Source organism: Nyctereutes procyonoides, unplaced genomic scaffold (genome assembly GCF_905146905.1).
Source record: "Nyctereutes procyonoides isolate TBG_1078 unplaced genomic scaffold, NYPRO_anot_genome, whole genome shotgun sequence".
Taxonomy (NCBI): domain Eukaryota; kingdom Metazoa; phylum Chordata; class Mammalia; order Carnivora; family Canidae; genus Nyctereutes; species Nyctereutes procyonoides.
This window is the reverse complement of record NW_026575024.1, coordinates 34,390,485-34,416,078: the sequence shown is the minus strand read 5'-3', so window position 1 is coordinate 34,416,078 and position 25,594 is coordinate 34,390,485. Positions and strand designations below refer to the sequence as shown.

General features: G+C 39.0%; 1 protein-coding gene and 1 non-coding gene across 4 annotated transcripts in view; one reads left to right on the top strand and one right to left on the bottom strand.

Moving 5' to 3' along the window:
* PLCB1 (phospholipase C beta 1) overlaps positions 1-25,594 on the bottom strand; it is a 673,777-nt gene that overhangs the window by 89,673 nt on the left and 558,510 nt on the right. For all 3 annotated transcript variants that reach the window (XM_055305255.1, XM_055305265.1, XM_055305262.1), the window contains 3 exons: positions 23,541-23,594; positions 20,280-20,499; positions 16,397-16,577 (listed from right to left, as the gene is read on the bottom strand). In XM_055305255.1, coding sequence (XP_055161230.1) covers positions 16,397-16,577; positions 20,280-20,499; positions 23,541-23,594 — 455 coding nt within the window. The remainder of the gene's footprint in view (positions 1-16,396; positions 16,578-20,279; positions 20,500-23,540; positions 23,595-25,594) is intronic.
* LOC129498828 (small nucleolar RNA SNORA70) lies at positions 8,925-9,059 on the top strand. The gene has a single exon (XR_008662210.1). It is a non-coding gene; the product is annotated as a small nucleolar RNA SNORA70 (small nucleolar RNA).

Here is a 25,594-nt window from a genome sequence, read left to right as displayed (position 1 = left end):
TTGATTTTAGAATTTTTTTTCTTAAAAAAAAAAACACAGAAAAACCCTTCTTACGTAAGAGAATAAAAAGTTAAGGGAGATATTTTCTTAGAGAATTATAATAAAGATGGCACATTAGCCTAACAGTGTGAAATTTGATGCATTCATCTGTGAAGTGAATTAAATCTGAACAAATATTAACTGGGATGTGGGCCAGCAGAAAACCTATTTGATCATTCAAAAGACATTGCTTGATCATGACCATCACAATTACAGAAATCATGAAATATTACAGCTTCATAGTGCCATTTATCAAGCTGTCTAGACATAAAATTCCAATGTGCAAAACCTCTGGGAATTTCCTTGATATTCCTGCAATCTCTATTCTAGCTGAGGGCATGCACCCAGCACCTTTCTTTCCCCACAAGATCTTTCTTCTCTCTCACTAACCCCAAGGAGTTAAGAGGGTTATCCTTCAACCTTTGCTGCAACATGAGATTCACTCCTGAGCAACTTCCTAAAAATGTGGGTTGTGGGGCCTGTTCCTAGGCCTATGGACTCTAAATGTCTAGGGGGTGGGCCTGAAAATCAGTATTCAAAATCTCTGGTGATTTGGATACTTCACCAGGAGTCTCTGTGGGCCTGTCCCCATTTTACAGACCACTGCTAAATCTTCTAGCAATGTTTTTTAATTCAACGACCTTCATACTTGTTTCCACTTTGTCATCTGTGTTATTCACCTGACTCCAGAATATTCCCTTATTTTCTTGATCATGCCATCATCTGCTCACATTTCTTGCTTTCCTTTCTCAGCTGTCCTCATCCTCAGCTACCTCGCCATCCAGTCATGGAAACCCCTGAGTTGGGATCCCTGGGTGGCGCAGCGGTTTGGCGCCTGCCTTTGGCCCAGGGCGCAATCCTGGGGACCCGGGATCGAATCCCATGTCGGGCTCCCGGTGCATGGAGCCTGCTTCTCCCTCTGTCTGTGTCTCTGCCCCTCTCTCTCTCTCTGTGACTATCATAAATAAAAAAAATAAATAAATAAATAAAAAGGAAACCCCTGAGTTTGAGATCCCACAACCCTTCTCCCCATCCAATTCTGACATTTATTTTCATTTGTTGTCACCCCCTATACAATTGGAAGCACTACACTTCCTCAAAGTCTCACAGAAGTTCCCTACCTGCTGCATCTCCTGGCCTTCCTCACTGTCTCTCCTTCAGACCGTCTACATTTGCTCTTTACTCTGGAAGAGTTCCCACCTCCTTTGATCCCAGAACAAACACCTTTATGTAAACTATTCAGTTTAGCCACAATCCAACAAATATTTATCAAATACTCTAAATACCTAGTGCTCTTCTACAAACTCTGAGCCAATGACTTGGCTTTCTAGATCTTGTTACTCAAAATGGAGCATAACTATCTTGGACCAGCAGCACTTGCATTGCCTGGGAACACAACAGAAATCAAATTCTCGGGCCTTACCCCAGATCAACTAAATCAAAATCTGCATTTTTAATAAGATTCTCAGGAGATTTGTATCATGTTACAGTTTGAGAGGCACTGTCTAGATCACTGAGAAAGACGGAGAAAATTTAAAAGAAGCTCTCTGTTATGGGCCAAATGTTTATGTCCCCCCAGAATCCATATATTGATATCCTAACCCCTACTGTAATGGTATTAGGAGGTGGAGCTTTGTGAGGCGGTGATTAGGTCACAAAGTTTAAGCCCTCATTCATGCCCTTATAAAAGATATCCCACAGAGCACGACTGCCCCTTCAGCCATGTGAAGACATAATGAGAAGATAGCCATCTATGAATCTGGAAGTGGGCTTTCACCAGACAGCAGAGCACCTTAATTTTGGACTTCCAGCCTTCAGAACTGTGAGACATAAATGTCTGTTATTTAAAACACTTAATCTATGAGAATTTGTTATAGCAGCCCAAATGGACTAAGACATTCCCTCAGAGTCCCTCTTTTCTGTCTCAAAAGATCTTTGACATTTTATCTACATTCTCTTCACTACCTCAAACTCAACATCTTCACCTCTGACACAAGGATAACATTTCCCTCCTGGGGTGGTCGTGAAAGCTGAAAGGAGAAACATACACACAAGTCCTATTAGACCACTTTGTAGGTCCCTAAGTTGGTTTCCTTACCCTTCCGTCCAAGAGGAAAGTTCTTGCCCTTGTTTTCTATCTTATCTTTTCCTACCTGTGGCAGGACTTGATCTACCATTTCATTTTCTTCTCTCAAACTTTTTTTTCTGCCCTGGACACATTCCCTTTTTTAAAAAAAAAAAAAAAAAAGAGAGAGAGAGAGATTTTATTTATTTGCTCATGAGAGATGCCCAGAGAGGGACAGAAACATAAGCAGAGGGAGAAGCAGGCTCTCTGTGGGAAGCCTGATATACGACTCCATCCCAGGACCCTGGGATCACACCCTGAGCCAAAGGCAGATGCTCAACCGCCGAGCCACCCAGGTGCCTCATGGTCACACTCCTTTTGCATAAAAACCCATCTCTGTTTTCCTTACCCTCCCATAATCCTAAACTTTTGTTCCATCTTGGGCCTTTCTTTCATTTCTAACCCTACAATGGAAGAAGACCAATTGCAGCTTCCAAAGCTTGGATGCCCCAGCCTGATATTCTTCAGCTCCATCATGTCACTTCCACTTCAACCACTGGAATTCCCCTGATTTTGCTTTAAGATTACAAAAACTTTTTTGTTCCTAGACTTATTGGCCATTTCTCAGACTTAACTTTTATTATTCCAGAGATTCATAAAGTTTCTTAGTTCACATTGTCCTTAGGATCTTTTTTCATGATACTCTTAAGCTAAAAGAAATAAAAAGACAGCTTTATTTATTCATGAAATAGTTAGGTCCAAACTTAATAGTAGTAGTCTGCACAGTGTCCAACAGATGTTGCTGTTTCCTTAAAAAATGTAAAATATCTTATCATGCCTCTGTGAGTTCAACATGGTGCCTCAGGGTGACTTTGCACACAGCTGGGGATCATGACTTTATCCTATATTCCTGACATTGTGCCAGTTGCCAACACTTTCACACAAAGCTCTCTTTCCTGAATTTATGGTATATCTCCAGCAAACACCACAGTCCTTCAACTCTTAGGGGCTTCAATTCATTTCAGCATCATGTACTACTTCTGACTAACTCTACCTGAGAATGGCTCACCAGCATCTCAACATTTCTACAAGCAAGTTTAGGATTTGTCTTGCACAGAAGATAAGTCATTGTGTTTTCCCACTAATTATCACCATTTAGTTCAAAAGTGGACATTATATTTGATTTCCTTCTTGCGTACTTTCCACATCAAGTGAATCATAGAGATTTGTGAATTGCTCCTGTTACCATGTATCTCATGGCTTTGTGTTAACAGGATTCTGATGCACATTTTTGCTAACTCTGGTCTAGATGTAGAATTCCCTTCCTGCCCCAAGTCTCTCCTTAGTTCTTCCACTCCATCCCACATATTTTTTTCTTCTTGTATGTACTAAAGCCTTAACTGGCCTTCTATCCCCACTATGTTGTTATGCCCCAGCTCCAAATTTCCTTTCCTGGCTAGCATTCATCATACCCAATAATCTAGGCAGTATTTTGCTCTCTGAACTGTCCACACTTGCTTTGTCTTATGTTATTTTTTTCCACCTTGATGATATTTCCATTTGAATGGAAGACAGTATAATATAGAACATTCCCATGATTACAGAAAGTTCCATTACACTGGGCTACTTTAACTGTTTCTGACAAGGGAGTGGGAACTGGGTCCCTGCTTGTCCATGCCCTTTTCCTTTCTAAACCAGCCTTTGGTAATTCTCTCCTTTGACTGCCCAGATAACTCTAAGCCTGGGCCTTTAACTGGCTTTTGTAAAAGATATTATAGATATTTACCTTTATGTGTACATACTTTATTATGGCTCCCTAAAAGAATACCACCACTGCAATCTCCTTTTCTTAATAATTATTTTTTTGGAAATCCAGACTCTACACAAAATAAGTACTCAGAAATTGATGTGAATGAAATCTTTAAAGTTTTAAAGCCACATGGATCCTGACCTTGGTGACAATAATGAAACATCATGTTTAAGCCATGGGCTGTCCTATTGGAAATACTTTCAGGACTATATACTTTTCGTACTTAACAAGCTAAGTTTGGGGTTTTTTTAATTTTTGTTTTTTAAAGATTTTATTTATTTGTGAGAAAGAAAGTGAGAGAGAGAGAGAGCATGAGCAGGGGGAGGAACAGGCTCCCCACTGAGCAGGGAGCCTAATACCAGGCTGGGTCCCAGGACTCCGGGATCCTGACCTGAACCAAAGGCAGATGCTTAACCAACTGAGCCACCCAGGCACCCCACAAGCTAAGTTTTGTTTCATAAGAAACAAATGCCTTATTATGAAATCCAAGTATATCTTTTAAAACATGGTTTTGCATGCAACTAATGAAAACAATGTTTCCTTAGAATCACAGAGAATATGTGTTTTAAAAAGGACAGCATCCCTGTGTTTAATATGGCAAATATGTGAATGTCTTTCCATTGTGCTCAGTTTCCCTTGGCGTCTCCCACTCTTCCACACTACAGACCCCTCCCTGTAGCATTCTGCTTTTCCAGCTATTCCCAAAAGACCATTACTCTTACTATAATTCTGTCCTTTCAACATTTCTTTTACACTTCCTCTCCTTAGGGTCCAGGAGGTAAAATGATTAATATTATGTGTCTTGGTTAATAATATACTACTATTGTCAGAGTCCCACAAAACTGGCATATATGGCATACACACACACACACACACATATGCATCAATATGTATAATTATCCCCTTCCTACAACTAAAGAGAGATTTGGGGCCTGGCTATGGCTTTCTCTACTTAACACTACATCTCCAGAAAGAACCTCTGCTTTCTGAGAACTGGCTCTGTGCCAAATGTGGTTCCCATAGGAGCTACTGTATTCTTTATCCCCACCCTTGGCCAAGGAAACTGGTCCCAGGGGAGGCATTTATCTAAATTGGACCAGTCATCACCTGACCTTAGCCACAGGTGATTGGTCTAAGGATGCAAGTTTGGCCAATAACATGATGCTTACAAGGCTTTCCTCAAGATTTTTCCAACCTGCTACTAGAGAAAGAAATAACTTAGATAAGGCTGGCCTATATTTTCTGACAAAGGGAAGCCTGTATGCTGTTAGAAAAGAATAGTGCTAATACACATTGGAAAGAAAGAGAGAGAGGAAGACAGAGAGAGAGAAAGAGAGAGAGAGAAGAAAGGAGAAAAAGAGGGAGAAGGACAGAAAGAGAGAAAGGAACAGAAGGAAAAGGGGAGACATATAGGGAGACGCCAGGCATAGAAAGGGCTGCCAGTGATTGCAAGCATCCATTTCTCCATGCCTTCCCTTCCCTGGTGTTATGGTCATTCTTTCCTTATGTGATCTACCCTATGCATGTTTCTAGTGTATAAGTTAGTTCAACATGGACTCTTGTCACTTGCAACCAAAAGAATTGTGGCAAAAACTTGAAATAGAAAACCCCAAATAAGATAAAGGAAACTGCATATTTGGGTCCAGAATTTCTATTGCATGAGGTGTGAAATCAGGACCCAGAAGAGGGATTTTTCACACAATAATTGAAGTGTTTTTTAGCTAACCTAAAGATGCACTCACTTTTGGTGTATTTATTAGCAGATAGACTCTACTCAAAGAACTACTCAATCATGCACTAGTCACAAAACTCACTGAAGATGAAGAAAAGATTAGTTTAGAATTCCTGAGGGGGGGGGGGACAAGAAAGTACATGGTTAAACTGAATTGCAGTAAACATATAATTTTAACTTTTAGTATGGTTCTTTTCTTTGGCCCAAAGGAATAGGCACATTTCAATTATTGGGCTTATTTATTTACCACTCTTGACAACTCCCCTAGTTAAATGTTCCAAACCTTTTAAGGAGTGAAAAAGAAAAGCCCTGGGGGAACATAATTTCATGCTTGTTTTCAACTCCGTGCTGAAATTCACTTGAGTTAGTTATTTGAGGGTGAGAGAATGGTTTCCATGGAAGAGAATAATTCCTTAACTCTAACTCAAAAGGGATTAAAAAACAAAACAAACAAACAAACAAAAAAAAACATGTGGACAGAGATTGGCATGCTTAGAGTCTCTTTCTTAAGAAGGACAATTTTGGAAAATAAGCAAAAGTCAAGTATAGGATGTTCAGACTTTAGGCACAACCCATTTTCCTTCCCCTTCCAGTAATATATCTAGAAAAGATACTACCTTCTTTTCTGCTCATCAAAACATCCACTGAATTTTCACTATAATTTGTTGTTTTTTCTTCTACAAAGAGTTAATTTATGATGCTTCTAAACCAAGTAATGATTTGTGGACTAAAGACATTACTGACAATTTAAAATGCAAGGTGGACACTCACACTAGAGTGTATCCTGCCATTCAAATTGAGAAACATTCATTCATTCAGTCAACCAGTATTTATTTACTGAGCACCTATGATGCGCTGGATGTTTGTGCTAGTACTGATGGTCCAACCATGAGCTGACAGGTTCAGTTCACAGGGAGCTGATATTCTTCATTTGTTCTCTTTTCTTTTCAAGAGGACAAAAATCTTGGACTAAAAGGGCAACAATCATTGTCTGAGATGTTCTCTCATACTTATGAAATTATTTCTTAATATTTGCATAACTACATAAAATTTATAGCAACTTATTTGAGTCTAAATGTTAAAAGATCCTTGGAATTCTTTGCTTGGCAAAAAAACATGCACACACACACAAAAACAAAAAAACAAAAAGGAAAGAAAAGAAAAAAAAATCTCATCACAATTCCTGGTCAATGTTCATTAAATATGTAACATTTAGAATTATTTTTCACTTTTAAGTTACACCGAGGTAAATGTCAGCTTTTTAGCTTTCTGGGAAATATAAATAGATCAATGTACCATACTCCCTTGAATGATATTTCTGGTATTCTTTTATGAGGCTGTCAAATGGAAATACATTCAAACTTTTGAAAAAATCGAGAATTTTATAAAGGGACCTCTACTTAAGGTATGCTAATGATACTTGGGTTTTACCAATGAGAAAATTTTGAATTTCATCAAATTAATTGAGACTATTATATCTGATTAAGTCAATGGAAAAAACCACAACCAAACCACTACAATTTTAGGATAAGGCTTTGTAATTTTAAAAGATGTCAAGACCATTTAGTTTAGAATAAATAAAATAAATATTAGTTAGCACTCAGATGTGGGAAAGTAGCAATAATGTACAAAACTAGAGGTTTTCAAATAATTAGCAAAAGAGATCTGATTAAAAGATATGTGATTTGTCCTGTGGTTTGTTACTAAAATAGGGCAATAAATCATGGGCTTAATATTTCAACAGTCCTTTTGGAATCCAGACTCAAAAGAGCTGCCTGTGAAGATAAATACCACAGCATGTCAGCTACTTTTTTATCTTAATGCAAAATATATCATTTCAGCATCCCTGACTTGGCAAATAGAATGCAATGAGTCCTGTAATTCCAGAGGGCACAAAAGAAATGATCAGACTTGTGGGTTCTATTCTGGGATTTTCCTTCCAGCAGAATCCCTTCTGTTCCCTAAGCTTCTTAAGTTGACACAAGTCAAAACTATTATTTTCTTTGCCTTTGGGGATGGTTCTATTTACTGACTTTTTTTTCTTAATGTTACCTAAATAGTTACTAATTAACACATAAAAGTACATTAAGATATATTGTGTACACACACAAAAGAAAAAACAAAATTTATTGCTTTAAACTTAAATTCCTCATTATTTAATAGGCCCAAGAATTGGGTCATCTCTGATTCTATAATTAAAGGAAATTAGCATTACTGTCAGAGGAAGACTTTACAACCATTCTTGTACAAACTTTTCATTTTAAAAATGAGGATAAAGACACTCAAAGAGGTAAAATTATTTAGCTAATGTTATACAACGAAAAATGGAAGTTATGTCTCCTTAGCTTAAATACTATGCAAATGGTTCTTTGGTAAAGAATGATGACTATCTTTTGGGCACCATGTTAAGTTTCCATGGATGATTTTATTGCATCTCACATCCAAAGTATGAGGGCTGTGTGTAGATTATTGCCCTAATTCTCCACCATTCCCTGCATTCACGCTTTCTGTAATGTGACTTGCAGGTCCCCTAAGAGATAGGATCTATTTCCCTATCCCTTGAATCTGGACAAATCTTATGACTTGCTTTGACCAAAGAAAAAGGAAGAATTTTAGAAGATCTCTCAAAACACCTGTCCATTTCCTCTTGCTCTCAAGTGGAATCCTTTTCAATTTTCACATGAACAAGGTCAGAGTAGCCTGCTGGATGATGAGAGATGTGGATCAGTCATCTGAGCCAGCCAACAGCCAGACAAATTCCAGAATCAGAGCCACTAGGTGATGGACAGCTGAATCAGAGACACGTGAATAAGCCCAGCCAAGACTGGAGGAACCATCCAGTTGAGTCAAGCTCAAATTGCTACACATAGAATCAAGAGGTAAACAAATTGTTGTATTAAGGCAATAAGTTTTGAGGTGTTTATTATGCAACAAAGCTACCTGATAAAGATGGGCATACTATTAATAGATCTGTCTGATTTCACAACCTGTCCTCTTAACCACTGTAAGCCCCTGAGGGCAGGGACTACATTTAGGCTTGGTCCACATGGAATTCCCCCACCAGTATGAGGACCACAGCAGGCCTTCAAGAACTTCTGATTAATAAATGATTACATAAGTGTGTTTCATACTCTCTAACTTGCCCAACCTCCCAAAATAATAAATGAAAAGATACCACATAAACTCTATGCGTCAAAAGGAAAGGATATAATCCAACAGAAAAGCAGGTGATGGATATGAATGGGAAGTCCATAAAAAGAAAAAAAAAAGACTATAATCCACAGCCAACTAAGCTGACTATACCCTTCCGCCCTGGGGGTCTGGTGTGTAATGGTTGCAAACAGTAGCCTCTGTGGTTAGTATATGCAGCCTGTTGTTTGTATTGGTTGCCTCGAGGGACCTTGGAAACAGTCCTTTCTAGTAGACATTCATTTCTGACAGTACTGTGTCCAATCTAGGCTCCAGACAGATATTCAAGGTGCCTTTGGAAAGCCCCAGGGCACAGTGGCCAGGGTTCCCATTGGCCAAGTCATCATGTCCCTCTACACTGAGGTGCAGAACAAGGAGCATGTGATTAAGGCTCTGCTCAGGGCCAAGTTCAAGTTCCCTGACCACCAAAAGAGCCATATTCCCAAGAAGTAGGGCTTGAATAAGTTTAATGCAAATAAATTGAGCATATGGTGGCTGGAAAGCAGTTCATTCTAGATGGCTATGGGGTGTAATACATCCCTAATCATGGTCCCCTGGACAAATGATGGGCCCTGCATTCATGAGAGTCTTGGCACTGCCCTTTTGTTATTCATGCCCACCAACAAATCCTATTTCCTGCCAAAAAAATAATAAAAGGAATACAAATAACTAATATACACAGGGAATTTCTGCTCATAATTAAAGCAATGGAATGTAAGATAAAGATAACTTCTATCTATCTATCTATCTATCTATCTATCTATCTATCTATCTATCTATAAAGAACAACATCCATTCTATTAGGGTTACCCAGTGGTAACAAATAAGAACACATTTTGACAATTCTTTCATTCTTTATTTCACTACTAAATTCTTTGATTTATTTGTCATTTCTTATTTGGTGGAGAATGTAAAATTTTTAGGAAAGTTAAGTCATTTATTTATCAAGAAAAATAATCTCATGTTAAGGTCAGAATATTGGAGGAAGACAGAGAACACTACCACAACTCAGTAGAGTTACTTCCTGACACTGTAATTACTCCTGGCCCATATACTTCAGCTGGTTGACCATAGAAGGGAGAAAATTCAAGGTTGTCTTATTTACAGGCTGCAACAGCAAATGGTGTCCTGAAATCATCAAAAGGAAGGCAATGAGCTCCATCAAGTTGAAGCAAGATGTTAAAAACTGCAATACACATTTATATGTGAAGTAAAGATTTCCTAGTCAATTCATGTATAATTTTTTACAAAGTCTTCATTAAAAGCAAGGATTTCTGAACATTATCTCATTATTCCTCCTTACACTTCAATGAAGTAAGGATTATTCTTACATCCATTGGACAGATGAGAAAATGAAAGTTCAGAGTGGTCACACAGCTACTCAGTTGAAGAGCAGTGGCCAGAAATGACATTTGCCTCCAGAGCCTCAACTCATCACTACTCACATCCTGATATGACATCCATCAGTAGCTGGTCAGTATTCACCCAGAGCTGTCACTATGAAACATCTTTCAATCCCCGGGACTGGCATGGACCTGAAGAACTCAGGACTTGGGCCCAGAAATGATTCTTAGTGAGATAAATGGGAGGATGTAAAGAACAATAGCAGCCATTAAGGCTGATGTGAAGGAAGGGAGAAATGAGTGGGACTGGCACACGTGTGAGACTTAAAACATGAGAAAGAGGAGAAAACATAGGGAGTAAAGCAAAGCAAAGCAAAACAAGTCTCTGCAGAGGATAAAGAGTGTGGTGACTATGAGAGAAAATGAGGAGATCTTTTCTTGAGCAATGAAAAAGAAGAAAAGGAGAGAAGACAGAACATCGGGAAAGGCGCTGCTGCGACTGAGAAGTGACCCCAGCAACATCACCAGGGAATTGCCTCTCACTAAGCTATGGGTTTGTTTTTTTTTTTTTTAAGATTTTATTTATTTATTCATGAGAGACACACAGAGAGAGGCAGAGACACAGGCAGAGGGAGAAGCAGGCTCCATGCAGGAAGCCTGATGTGGGACTTGGTCCCAGGACTCCAGGATCACACCCTAGGCCAAAGGCAGGTGCTAAACCACTGAGCCACCCAGGGATCCCAAGCTATGGGTTTTGAATGTGATGCCTATACTGGCAACAGGAGAAAACACTTTCAGGTAGAGGTGAATGAAAAGAAAGATGTAAATTCCTCAACTCCAATCATGGTCATGTACTCCCTGAAATCTCTCCATAGACATTGTGGGGATCTGTGAACCCCAGTTGGGGACCACTGTTCCAAAGATAGGGTTGGAATGTCTGCTCTAAATTAATCTGTTTTTCAGCAGCAGCCTCTCATTACTGACATCATCAAGAGCCCCCAGAGGGACCTCCTAATACTTTCTATCACTTACCAAAGTCACTTTTATTTTTATTATTTTTAAATTAATTAATCAATTAATTATTTGAGAGAGTGTAGGTGCTCAAGCAGACTCCCAACTGAGCGCAGAGCTGACTCAAGCTTGATCTCAGGACTGGAAATCATGACCTGAACTGAAGCCAAGCGTCAGATGCTCAACTTCAACCAACTGAGCCACCCAGGCACCCTCACACCAAGTCACTTCTAAAACGAAAGCCTAACCCTAATGGTATAACCAAACTCAGGGTCACCCTAAGGCTGCTGCTGAAAAACAGGTTAATTTAGAGCAGACATCCCAACCTATCTTTGGAACAGGGGTCCCCAACTGGGGTTCACAGATCCCCACAATGTCTATGGAGAGATTTCAGGGAGTACATGACCATGATTGGAGTTGAGGAATTTGCATCTTTTTTTTCATTCACCTCTACCTGAAAGTGTTTTCTCCTGTTGCCAGTACAGGCAGGAAATGACAGGAGTGATTTCCACAGGCCCTGTGCCTTTGACACCAATAGGTATCCCTTCAGCTTGATGAGCAGCTGTGAATAATGGAGCTCATGCTGCATTTTTCATTTCAACTAAAAAGAACTTTAGTGGTATTCCAAAAGGCCTTTTGAGCAAAGATAAGGACTGATGGCTCTGAAACTGTGCTTCTTTAACCTGAACGTGTAACAAGTCACCTGGGTCTCCTATTAAAATGTAAACTGTGACCTACCAGGTCTGGAGTGGGGCAGGAGACTGCATGTCTAACAGGTCCCAAGTGATTTGGGACCCACACTTGAGTAACCAGGCTGCAGAGCTATTTGGATACAGAGTTTTAAAGACAGAGATTCTTCTTTGGACAGGTATAAACATTTCTTTGAAGCAATAGAGTCTATGGAGCTTGGTGTGCATTCTCTAGCTCCTATGAACAATTACCTCAAAGATATTCTGTTGATGTTTATCAATTTATATAGTTATATAAGTTGCTCCCACATCTGGGTTTTCACATCAGTTTGCTGATAATTTTATTATTTCATTTATCATATGCTATTATAACTTTGAGACACATATTCCCTGAGTGTGTGTGGTGACCACATCTTCATTTCCAGTGTTTTGCAAATATTAATTTTTTAAAAGATATTATTTTCAAGTAATCTCTACATCCAACGTGGGGCTTGAACTTACAACCCCAAGTTCAAGAGTCACATGCTCTACCAACTGAGCCAGTCAGGCTTCCTGCAAATATTTTTTTTAAATGAAGGTTTGGCAGGGAGTTTATTGATGTAATACTTTCTTTCTTAATCCTTGAACTGTGGGTGCCAGCACTTGAAATGTATAAACCTTAACCTAAACACATCTGTATTTAATTCCCAAAGCAATTTTGGGAGATGAAATATCTTGTTTAATTTTCCTCATCACCCAAATACTCCTTTTTACCTGGGGCCTACTTACTTTTTAATTACACTTCCACTTGTCTAATTTAGCCTGAGAGGCCTGTTCCTAACTAGGATCCACAACCAAAGATAGAACTGACACTTCTGGGTACTCTCAGTCAAAAGATTTCCTGGCAGAACAATTTCTGGTTGTTACAAATGGAGTGATAGAAAGTTCTGATACATGCCAGCCAAAGACACTGGTATAAATTGTGGATGCCTCCAAATGGCAATAAAATAAACTTTGTGTGGTTTTAAATCCTAGGTGTTTGGGCCTTAAGTTTCTTAACAAAAGAATAACAATTGTGTTCAATGGCATTAGGGCTTTATCCGAAACCCAAATCCATAGTCACAAAGGTGAAACGAGGAGTATTTTGAGTATATTTGCCCTGAAAGGGCCAGACTGGCTTGAACATGTATGTACATTTTTCTGAAAACTCTTCAAAGCTTTTACTATGGACACACTTGTTCCTTCCTAAGGAGAAGGGTGTAGGAGCACGTGCTGTGGGATTGCCACCTCCCATAGGAATTCTACTACTTCTCCTGCTTGTCCCTTCAGGTGGCTTTTTCCACCTACAAGCTCATCTGGGTCTTCCCTAGTTCCTAAGCCAAGCTTCCCTGGGAGAAAATCTGTTGAGCAGCCCTGTGTGGTCTCCTCTGGTGGAATGTGATGTGATGCCTCACGCTCAGGTGTTTCTTCTGTGATGCTGAGCTTCTGTAGCTTCTCCCTGTGATTTCTGCACCCATGTGTACCGTCCCCTGCTCCTGGAAAGGCCCTTTTGGTATGTTTGGGCTTCTGTTTACATCCATGCTTTGAATTCTTCTTTTAGGACTCTCTCATGGCTGTTGGATTTCCCTCTTATTCAGCCTTGTCTCTCTCCTTGGGGAATGGAATCTTGCTAGGGGCTAGAATTCTGGGGAAAAACTCCAGGTTACAGCTGGATTGCCTAGTCCTCAAAGTGATATTTGACCCTGTTTGTCAACTGCAGTCATCTGCCAGAGAACCACCGGACTTCTAATGCCATGGGCCACCATTCAACGGAACTGTGCCTTGGGATGGCCTTCTCCTGGGGCCCTACTCTTCACCATGTACACAAGAGTGATCCTCATAAATGTTACTTTAGGTCATGTCACTCCACTCAAAACCTTTCAGTGGCATCAACTTCCCTCTGAATGAAACACAGAGGCCATAGAGAGGCCTACAACAGTAAGAGATCTGCCCCAGCCCCAAAAGTCTCATCTCTAACATCCTAAAATGGAACCACCCTGCTGCTCCCCCAACAGACAGGCTTATCCCTAACCCAGAGTCTTTGCATTTGCTAATCCTTCTGCTGGGCAAATTCCTGCCCCATGTGCTTGTAGGGATCAGTCCTTCATTCCTAAATCAGATGCTGCCTCTCACTGAGACCTTCTGGTTACTTGATTTAAAATTTCAAAGCATACTCCTCAAACTTCCTTCCATCCCTAATCCCTATTTCCCCACTTCTCATTGATTTTCCTCCTAAACCCTCAGGACCACCTGACATACTATATATTTTACCAAACTATTTTTTTAAAGCTTTTATTAATTTATATGAGAGAGAGGGAGAGAGAGAAGGAGAGAGAGAGAGAGAGAGAGAGAGAGAGAGAGAGAGAGAGAGAGAGACAGCACTAAATGAGGGGGGGCAGGGGCAAAGGGAGAGAGAGAAGCAGACTCCCCATTGAGCAGGGAGCTGGACTCAGAGCTCCATCCCAGGACTCTGGGATCACAACCTGAGCCAAAGGCAGATGCTTAACCGACTGAGCCGTCCAGGTGCCCCTTACCAATTCATTTTGTTCATGGTCTTGACCTCTCATCTAGAATGTAACCTCCATAGAGGCTGGGATTGTTGTCATTTTTATCCGCTTCTATTTGAAAATATTTACTGAGTAGGTATCTAATAAGTATTTGTTTAATGATGAATGAACGAGGGTTTTTTTTGAGGTGATAAAAATGTTTTAAAATTGTGCTGATGGTTGTATATACCATGAATATGCTAAAGAAAGTCATTGAATTGCTCTGTTTTTTATTTGCATAATAAGCTGACAATAATACTAAACTCCAGTGGTGGTTAGTGTAAGGATTAACTCAGACAATTTCTGTAAATAGCTTAGCACCGGCTATAGCCCCTATCGTGAATCTCAATACATGGGTGTTATTTTAATTTTTATTATTGTTGTTATTTTCTGGAGTACTAGGGATGAGGTACTGGAGAAAAATCAGATGGCTGTGGTTGTAGCAAGGTCTCAAAGCCATTATTTCTCACTAAGATTTACTTTGACTTCCTCTGGCCTATCAGGCAATCCCTTACACTGAACCTGACCCCAGCCCTACCATTCTTATTTCAGTGATTCACAAACAAGGCAGCCCACCAAAGCAAGGCAGAGCTTGTTAAAAATAAATCCTCAAGCCTTACATTTAGGAATCAGGCAGAGATCCTCAAAGTGTGGTCATGGGACCCAAAGCGTCAGAAGCACCAGCCCTACAAGAGTCCTGATGAATTGGAAATTTGGAGCAAGGACCAACAATCTGTGTTTTAAGAGGCCTTCTAAGTGATTCTGATGCATGCTGAAGTTGAGAATAACTGGCTAATTGGAATCTGATGTTTAATTAAGTCCTCATGTGACTTTGACCTGCTCATTTGCATATTAATATTATCATTGGGGAACCAGTGCTAGGTCAACAGCATGACACTGAATCACCTATTTTGCAGTGATGGCTAAACCATCCACCAATGGCTAAAGCATCCAGTGATCTCCAAAGCAGAAACAGCTTCGGAATTCTCTTAGATAGACAGGACCTTGGCACAGAAACAGTTCGTACAAACACATACAAACTCTGGATATACTTGAATTTCTATTAGCTTACTCATTTGTTTGGGGCACATGCTTATTTTCAAGGCTACTTTATCATTTGATTCATTTAATCTGTCACCAAATATTTATCATGACCCTATTATATTGAGGCATCAACAAAGTGGAGAGAATGTCATAATCTTTGAGAAAAACTTTTGGGGGACAAAATTGATCACTACGAGAGAGACTAGTGATCGCTATGAGACAGACTAGTGATCATCTCCTTCCATAGGGAGCCTCAGCAATTGGGTAGACATTTCATACTGTCCATGTAGATACTCTCCTAAATGTAGGAGAGTGAACTCTGCACTTTGTTTAGTGCTTGGAAGTCCCGGTGACACCAAAAAAAAAAAAAAAAAAAAAAAGTGAGTATTTACTTGTAGCATGTTCTTAATTTTCTTGAGCCAGGGTAAGTGTTTTTTTTTTTTTTTAAACTCCTTGTAAGAGTTCATATTCTCCCCTAAAAGACTATTATAACCGCAAAGTAAGTTAGAACAAAAACAAACATAGCATCATTGGGGAACAGAGAGGAGCTTGGTAAAGATTCTGGAATAGCAGAGCTTGTAAATTATTAGTGAGGTAGATACTAGGTGCCCTTATACAATTCAAGTTCTAAGAAATGATTTTGTTGTTTTTAAAAGCCCTAGTACTGGGTTTTGATTGTGCTTTTAAGTTAAGCATGTGTTAAATCACATGTCCCAATATGGATCTGAGAAATGCATCTTATCTCTCTCAATAACCTGGCAGATAAGATTACTGGCCAAGGAAGCCAGAGGAAGGTTCCAGCCAGACCCACCACTGTTTCTCTTTAAAGTTATCTTTAGAAACTCTTTAGAGTTTTCTATAGAAAAGACGGTTCCAGCCATATAAACACAATTGTGTTTCTCAGGCTTACCAGTTTAATATGTTCTCGCTTCTGGTATTTTTCACTATAATACTGCTCTTGTCGAAGATTAAGCAGCTGCTGCTGTTGTTTGTCCTTCAAGTCTATTAACTTTTGGGTCATTTCGGCATCAAGGGCAGCAAGATCTTGCTCAATTGCTGATGAACCATGGTCAGGACTGCTGGGATCTGATCTGCAGAGACATGGAGTTTGATCAGAAAACATGCAGGTCATAACAAGTTGTAGGGAAGACTGCACACCATAGTTCCTCCTAGATAGAGTGCTGTGTTGTTGGGAAATAAATGTTTTAATAAACCACTTGAGATAGAGGCCAATACCCAAGGGCAGCAGAGGGTCTCCAATAGAAAGTGGATGATGTTTGTGAGATTTCAGGTAGGGGTAGAGAAGGAAAGTCAGGAGGCTGGGGACCCTGTGGTAGTTGTGGAGAGAATGATAATCCCCCCATTGGGAAAAACAATGTCTAATAAGCATTTTTTAAGTCTTTTATCTTGTAATTTTTTAAAACAGGACATGTATAATGTAATTCCCAGCTACTTATCTCCTATAATGACTTCAATACACTCGACATTGATTGGATTCTGTCAGAGGATTTGAAGAGGTGCTAAATTTTGCATCTGGGTAATATGGATATAAAACAGAGCATGTGCAGATCCCATGTGCCAGCAAAACTTTCCCCCTCCCCAGGTTGACATGTTCTGTTTCTTGACATCTTTTAATAGCAAAGGTACATTATTAAAATCAGTTTCTTTGGGAGATGTACCAATTTCATGGATAGCTCTACCCAAAATGGAACTTTCTGCCAAATGCTTAGGTTACAAGAGAAAGGAGGATGAATGAGTTTATTGAAAAATATTTATTGAGTGCTTTTCTGTGCATGGTGACTTTCTTTGAGTTGTTCATAGAGAATTATACAGATATTGAGGAGTTAAGGAGAAATGTTGAAATAAATCAAAGCAATTTTCACTAATTGTGCTAAAACATATGGTGTGATTCCTTCAAATTTTGTGCTCTTACTTTTTTTAGGGCACACAGAAAAAAGTGATTATGTTGAGAATGGGGCACCAAGAGCGGGTCTGTTTTCTTCATTCACATGGAAACTTCTGCAGAAAAAAACTAAACCACCTAAGAGACCTAGCACATCAGATTCTACCTCCATGTTTTTCACTTGTGGCCAGGTGGAATGGGTGGAAGTTTCTTGAATCAGCTGGCACTAATTCCTGTTGCTTTCACTTTGACTTAGGCCAGTATTGATGGTGCTACAGGGAGAGGCAAATAAGGGATGATGTCGGTGTTGATGTTGAACTGAACTTGGTGTTAGGATCCTATTGTGGCAAGTAAGGGATTCAGAATTCTTTCAAAGGTTTCTATTTGCATTTCTATGTGCAATGCCAAATGAGAATGAACATTCTACAAGGCTCATGAGCCTGATACATCAGAATGGCATGGCAGCATTGAGGTGGCCCTCCGTCCTGGCATGAATACAAGTTTATTTGTCAATATAACAATAAGTAGCATCAGTGAGGTGACCTCCATCTTAGCATGAGCATGAGATACATTTATTGTCCTTTGTAGCAGGAAGTCAGTGAAACCAGAACATAAAGGTGTTTCTTCAATCAGCCACAAGTATCACAACCACCACAACAGAGGCAATAGGTCAACACTTATTGACCACTCAACATGTGTCAGGCACTCTCTACTTTTGGTTTTCACAGCAACTCAACAAGTAGGTATGACTATCTCCAGTTTACATTACAGAAAGGGAGATTCAGTGAGACAATTTGCCTAAAGACACAGTAAGGGGGAGCCCAGAGAAGCTCATCCAAGGACAGACATCTAGCATAAGGCAAAGTCTGTGTTTTCAAAAACAACACAAACACTGCATGTCAGTGTCTGGACAGAAACTATCTTTGAATGATCTGCTCTTTCCATGATGTGGAAAGCTCAGTTGAAGACAGTGGATATTTTAATAAGAAACTAATCTAATGGACAATATTTCCATTTATTACTCTGAGCTTTTTCCAGGTTTTTACTGTGTATCAAAGGTGATGGGAGATAGACAGACATAATCAGATCTCAGTGCTTTGCCTCTTGAGGAGAAGTTTCTCTTGATGTATCTTTTGATACTAGATGCTTACGGACTTTTGTTTATTTTTTGAAGAAAAGTATAAAAAAATAACAAAGGGAACAGTGTTTCTGTATCTTTTGTAAAAACAGAGTTGAAGACATGATCCCTTGTTGCCTAATACTGTCTGTTTAAGATCCATGAGATGAATTCTCTTATAATTTAGTACCAGGAAAATGTTTGTCTCTCTTAGAAAAACAAACAAGTTTGCTTTAATCAGATAAGGAGAATTGTTTACCCATATTCCCTTTTCTTAGAAGCTAAGAGCTAACTTCAGTGTTCAAGGACAGAAATTAAGCAGTTGATAAAAGGTTGATACTGTCCAGTAGAAATATAACATGGTCCAAGTATGTGATTTAAAATTTTTAGTGGCTACCTTGAAAAGAAAAAACAAATGAGTGAAGTTAATTTTAATAACATATTTCAGGTAGCCTAGTACACCTGAAACATTATCATTTCAATATATAATTAAAATAAAATCAATATGTCAATATAAAAATATGAGCTATTTTATGTTCTTTTTTTTTTAAATGAAGTTTTTGAAATCTGGTACATTTTTTATACTTACAGCATATTTCAGTTTCCATGAGCCACTTTTCAGGGGCTTAAAAGCCACATGTGGCTAACGACTCCCATATCGGACTGTGGGCCTGAATAACTGGTAGCCACTCAGCCTGTATGTATATGTATTGCTTTCCTTTCTCTATTTTCATAGGATTTTTATGTATATCTTCTATCATAAGTTACTTCTTTACTCTATTAGAAGCGTTCAGGATATGACGTCCCAGTAAGCAAATATGTGAATAAACAAACGGCCACGTATACATCACTACAACAGAAATTTAGGAGAAGTTTCAAGCCAAGCTTTGCCTGAACTTTTTATGTGACTGTGGGTAAGCGTTAATGTCTTTAGCTTTTGGCTTCTTCCTAGTGGCAGCAGTTCACCTTGATGGCTTCTAAAACTAATCTAATTCTAAGAAATGATGATGATGTTGCTTTTTAAAACCCAAGTACTGGGTTTGATTGTGCCTTTAAGTTAAGCACATATTAAATCTTATGTCACAATATGGATCTGATATTGCCTCTTACATCTGTCTATAACCTGGCATCTAGATAAGATTATTCTGTAAGGAAATGAAAGAAAGGATGTAGTAGAGCCTATCTGATTCAGCACAATGGCAGGTGACTTGCATGATCACATAGTTCCCTGCATTGCCATGCTAGCTACTTATGGGTGGTAACTGCATAAGGCATGGTCACTGCTGTGTCCCTAGGGCACACAGCAGACACTCAATAAATGTTGGTTGAATGAATGTGTAAGAGATGCTTCTCCCTGTCAAGGGGCTGTGGGGGCCACTAGGCCCAAACACAAGGGTTACCTGTGCAAGGCTTTGCGGGTTTCAGCAAGAGCAGCAAAGGGTAGTTGAAACTAGTCTTTTCTATAACAAGTTACCTCTTCAACTAGGTTCTAGAACACAGCAAAATTTCATATCTGCCAGGTTGGCAGCTGTCATATGGGAAGTCAGTCAACTGGTATTGGGTCCACAGGCCAGAACTCAAGGGTAGAATTGCCTGCGTATCTTTTCTTAGGATGCAGGCAACTAAAGAAATTGAGTCCACAAGCAAAACTGAGCTGAGGTGGCTTTCCCTCTTGCACTGGAGCCAAAATATGGTGTAAAACATTGAAAAACCATGTAAAGGATTCTTTTCCTTCACACTATAGAACAAACCAGAAATATTCATTCAACTTACTTTTTCTTACTGTCCTTTTTGGCTGTCTTTTCCAAAGCTGCCCTCCTTCTCAAGTAGTCATTCTGAATTTCATTATATTTTGTAGTGTGTTCTTTGATAAGGTCTGTGGTTTTCTTGTGGTGTCTTTTAACCAGGTCTTTCATTTCTTTGTAGTGTTTCTTTTGAAGTTTCACAAACGATTTCTGTTGCTTTAGCTCTTCAATGGTCTGTGCTTCCACTTCTGCAACAAATGAGTATAAGAGCTAGCAGATGTGGGAGGATCGTAAAAACAGATGTAAAGAGGAATGGCAACCTGCTTCTCGGGGAATATTTGTTTGATTCCAGCCAACTGGAGCTTACGAGCAAAGCTTGGATATCAAACCTATATGAGTTCCAGTCTGGCTCTGTCACTTGCTAACTTCTGTAATTCTGTCACTAAATTTCTCAAAGACCCAATTTCTTCACTTATAATTTTTTTGAATGTTTGGGTTCCCAAGAAGCAGAAGCCAGGAGGGGGGATTTGGCTGGATGTAATTTACTGAGAGGGGCTCAGGTAGAGGAAGTGACCTGTAGCAGGCAAAGGGAAGGGGAAGATGTGCACATGGTGTGGTCTCCTTTGGTGCCTGACTTCTACCCATCCAATGGGGAGCTCTACATTACTATAATGAGCCTCACCTTGAGGCAAGAAGGCGAGACTTTTGCAAATTGAGAAAGTCAGTGAGGGGAGGCATAACCTCTTGGTGAGGGGTCTTCCTTTTAGCTGAGGGCAATTTCCAAGAGAATGGGAAAGCTCTAAGCTGTTAGGAGCCAACACTCACAACTGGGGTGTGGGTACAAGTGATGGTCAAAAGATGGACCCCAACAGGATCCACTTTAAGGACCTCAATATTCCCACTACTTGTTAGGGTTGTTCTGATGATGAAATAAAAGAACCATGCAAAGTATTGAACACAGTTTCTGGCAGAGTGCCTGTCGAGGCTTAACAAATAATCGTACAGGTTCTACAGCACCATCTCTAAGGGGTACTCTCCACAGCATAGACATTGTAGGTTTGGATTTATCACAATAGTGTTCCAATATAAAGCACTGAAGTGGGAGGGGGTCCTTCCATGTGATTTGCCCAAAGGCACCATCAGGGTTAGTAGTAGCATACATTACTACGTCGTATTTTACCCAGTGCTTGGAAAACCTTTACTGTGACAGGGCTCAACCTTAAAACATTCTGTATTTTACTGACATATTTCACAGATTCTAGAATATGTATTTTAAAATATGTTAACATTTCTGAAATTAAGATGCATTGTACAATCGACAGAGGTCACAACTTGTTGGTGCTTTTCTTTCTTAGCAATCCATGAATAGTGGGGAGCCTTCAAACTGATGGTGTCTTAACTTCAATGAATTCTCATTTATTTGCACCTCAATTAAGTCATAGTTCACATGTTTCCATCCTTTCATTTGAACTTTCTGCTTCTGGGAACAAAAGTATGTTATCATAAATATTAAGAACTGTCAGGAGATTCAGAAATAGTATATGCCATGAAGAACAACAGACCTGAATAGAAATGAGTTATCTAGTGGATAAACACTGAAATCAGAATAATAATTTGTGTGCTTAAATGCTAAGGTCGTCAAGCAATTGAAACATGCTCCCCTTTTTTACAATGTGTCTATTCTCTTGACAGTCAATTCCTTTTGAGAAAGAGGCCAGGAAGAGAATCAGGTACATTTATTTAATGGTTTCCCTCAGGCCCAAATGGACTCATTATGGTTGCATAATACCTTATTATACTAAGAATTTATAATCCTAGGAATTGCTGCATTTTGGGTGACAGATTCAATCCCACTTCATTAAAATGGTAGCGAACACTTCAGCTATAGTAGGTTTAGCATGAGGGTTCCAATCTATGATGAAAAAGAAATTCCACAAAAAGTACTATGTTTTTTTTAAGTCTATGGATAAAAGGCTAGTCTTTGAATATTCTCTGAAGCATAAGGGTAATGTTCGTTTACATAGAGGAACAAGTATCACTCATAAACAAGCCACCCAGAGATAATCACTGCTAATACATCAGCACACATCCATTGCCTTTTGTCTACACATTTATGTGTTTTAAAATAACACTAGAATCATGCTGTATTTACACTTCTGTCTTTTGTTTTACATGTTAACATTATATTATCTTCTGTGGAATTAAATCTTTAAGAACACGTTTTAAGACATTCCTCCAGTAATTATCCTATGCATGTTTTACATATTATTTTGGTGAAATGTACACACATGAAAGTGCATAAATCATAAGTTTACCTCCCTATACATTTTCCCAGAGCAGACATGTTTTCGTAACTACCATTCAGATCAAAACCAGAATATTAGCAGTGCCCCAGAGATCCTTTTTTTTTTTTTTTTGGTTTTTGCATCCCCTCTCCCCTCCCAAGTATAATCCAAATCTGTGTTTCTATGAGACGAATTAGTTTTGCCTGTTTTTAGCTTTATATAGCTAGAATTACAAAGAATGCGCTCTTTTGTGCCTGGCCTCTTTTCCTCAACATTATGCATGTGAATTTTATCCATGTTATGTATGGTCATAGTTTATTTATCCCTACAGCTGTACCCTATTTTATTCTGTGACTATACCACAATTTATTTATCTACACTACTGTTTATGGACATTTGGGTTGTTTATAGTTTTTGGCTGTTACAAATAGTGCTGCTTTTGGTGAACATGTGTTTGCATTTCTTCTGTGTATTGGGCCAAATATTGTAAACATTTCCAAGATTCTGCTACATGTTGCTAACATGTTGTGTTAAAGAAATCGTGTACCAATTTTAGTTCCACTAGTTTAAGGAACTAACCAAATAGAAATTATTTTCCAACTGGATCATAGTTCTTAAACATTCTATTCTATGGTCACAAATGGTTCACAATCTGCATTTCTAAATATGGCTTATTATCGGCACTTTGGGAAGGCATGTATTCCTTTTTCACTAGGTTATATTTCCAGTATGAAACTATCCTTTGATTCTGATATAGATATCTTATGAAATTGTATTATTTTTATACCAATCGAGTCCTATCTGCCAATATGGTTACTTCTCTGTGACGATATGGTTACATTGCATAATATGGCTTTACCTAGGTCCGTATATTTTCAGATGTTTTCAGAGAAGAAATATTAATGATGCTATTTTTCAGAAATGAAGGGAAATCTTCTTTTTAAATACTTATGCTGTATAATATTCAGCTGCCTAATTCCATGGGGAAAGAGGGCGGTGTTTACCTGTTAAAACACTCTGAATAAGATCTTCTGTTTTGGCAGGTGCCTTTACAGAGCCTGAGACAAAGAGACAAAAGAAAAAGCTTCCTTTAGCTTTATTTTTTTCTATGTATTTTTTTTCATTTTTTTAAATAAGAAATTTATTTTTTATTGGTTTTCAATTTGCCAACATACAGAATAACACCCAGTGCTCATCCTGTCAAGTGCCCACCTCAGTGCCCGTCACCCAGTCACCCCTACCCCCCGCCCTCCTCCCCTTCCACCACCCCTAGTTTGTTTCCCAGAGTTAGGAGTCTTAATGTTTTGTCTCCCTTTCTGAGATTTCCTACCCAATTCTTCTCCCTTCCCTTCTATTCCCTTTCACTATTATTTATATTCCCCAAATGAATGAGAACATATAATGTTTGTCCTTCTCCGATGGACTCATTTCACTCAGCATAATACCCTCCAGTTCCATCCACGTTGAAGCAAATGGTGGGTTTTTGTTTATGTATGCAATGGAATATTCCTTTAGCTTTAAAAACTGCATTCTTCCCATAAAGCAACTAAGTTTGGCCCTTGAATCTGTCTCTTTATGGAAAAATAACAAACTGTAGGAGAAAACTACTTGCAAAAAAAAACCCTATTCTAAGCAATGTCTTCATTCTGTTACTTTGAGGCAAACCTAATTAAATGCAAATCTATATGCTCCATTAACAGACAGAAAGGCCATCCCTGCACTTTGAATCAAAACTCCTATCAACAAATTCCGTTTCAGCAATGCTACTGCCACCTTTTGGCAAAATCAGGAATGGCAAGGTAGTCTTTGAAAAAAATCAAATGCTGACCGGCAGGCAGTAATAATTGTGGCAGGCTAGATCTATTGTTGGATACCCAAATTATCAGATAAGTTTAAGGAGAAAAAGGTTATTTTCATAGTCTCAAGGTATCTTCCCTAAGATAACTATTAACTATAAAGGGGAAATGAGAATTTTCAGTTGAAGAACCTGGCCGACTCCACCTTAACCAAATGATCCAACACCAATGATGAGAAATGCATCAGGTGCCCGTGACGTGATGCAGTGAGAAGGACAGCATTGTCTACGCGATATTCTAGCCAAAAATGCAAAACTTCACTCTAATCATGGGGAAACATCAGACAAATCGAAATTGAGGGATATTCCACAAAATAATGGACGAGTACTCTTCAGAAGTGTCAAGGTCATAAAAGACAGGATCAACTGTCATAGACTCAAGGAAACTAAGGAGACATGACAATTAAATATAATGTGGGATCCTAACTTGGAACCTGGAACAATAAAAAGACATCAGGACAGGGACACCTGGGTGGCTCAGTCTGTTAAGTGTCAGACTCTTATTCTCAGCTCAGGTCTTGATCTCAGGATCATGAGTTCAAGCCCCACACTGAGCTCCATGCTGGGCATGGAGGCTAATTTAAAAAAGAAAAGACATTAGTAGAAAGCAGGTGAAGTTCAAATGAAGTCTGTAGTTCAGTTCCAAGTACAGTGCAAACGTTAATTTCCTGGTCTGATAACTGCACCGTGATTCTGACAGATGTTAACACTAGAGGAGAGAAGACCATTTTTGCAATACATTCTGTACCATTTAAAAAATGATTCTGTAAGTCATATTATTTCAAAACATCAAGTTAAAAAATCAACTGCTAAAATGCCAAATTTTCTTTTACTGTTCATAGCACGACTATATTTACTCACATATTTAAATGACTTATTTATATTCCAGAAGCACTCAAAATGTTTGTATTTGTTATATAAAAAATCTTCATTTGAAAATGTCACTCTTTCAATCAGAGAAGGACAAACATTATACGGTTTCATTCATTTGGGGAATATAAACAATAGTGAAAGGGAATAAAGGGGAAAGGATAAAAAAATAAGTGGGAAATATCAGAAAGGGAGACAGAACATGAAAGACTCCTAACTCTGGGAAACGAACTAGGGGTGGTGGAAGGAGAGGTGGGCAGGGGGTGGGGGTGACTGGGTGACGGGCACTGAGGTGGGCACTTGATGAGATGAGCACTGGGTGTTATTCTATAT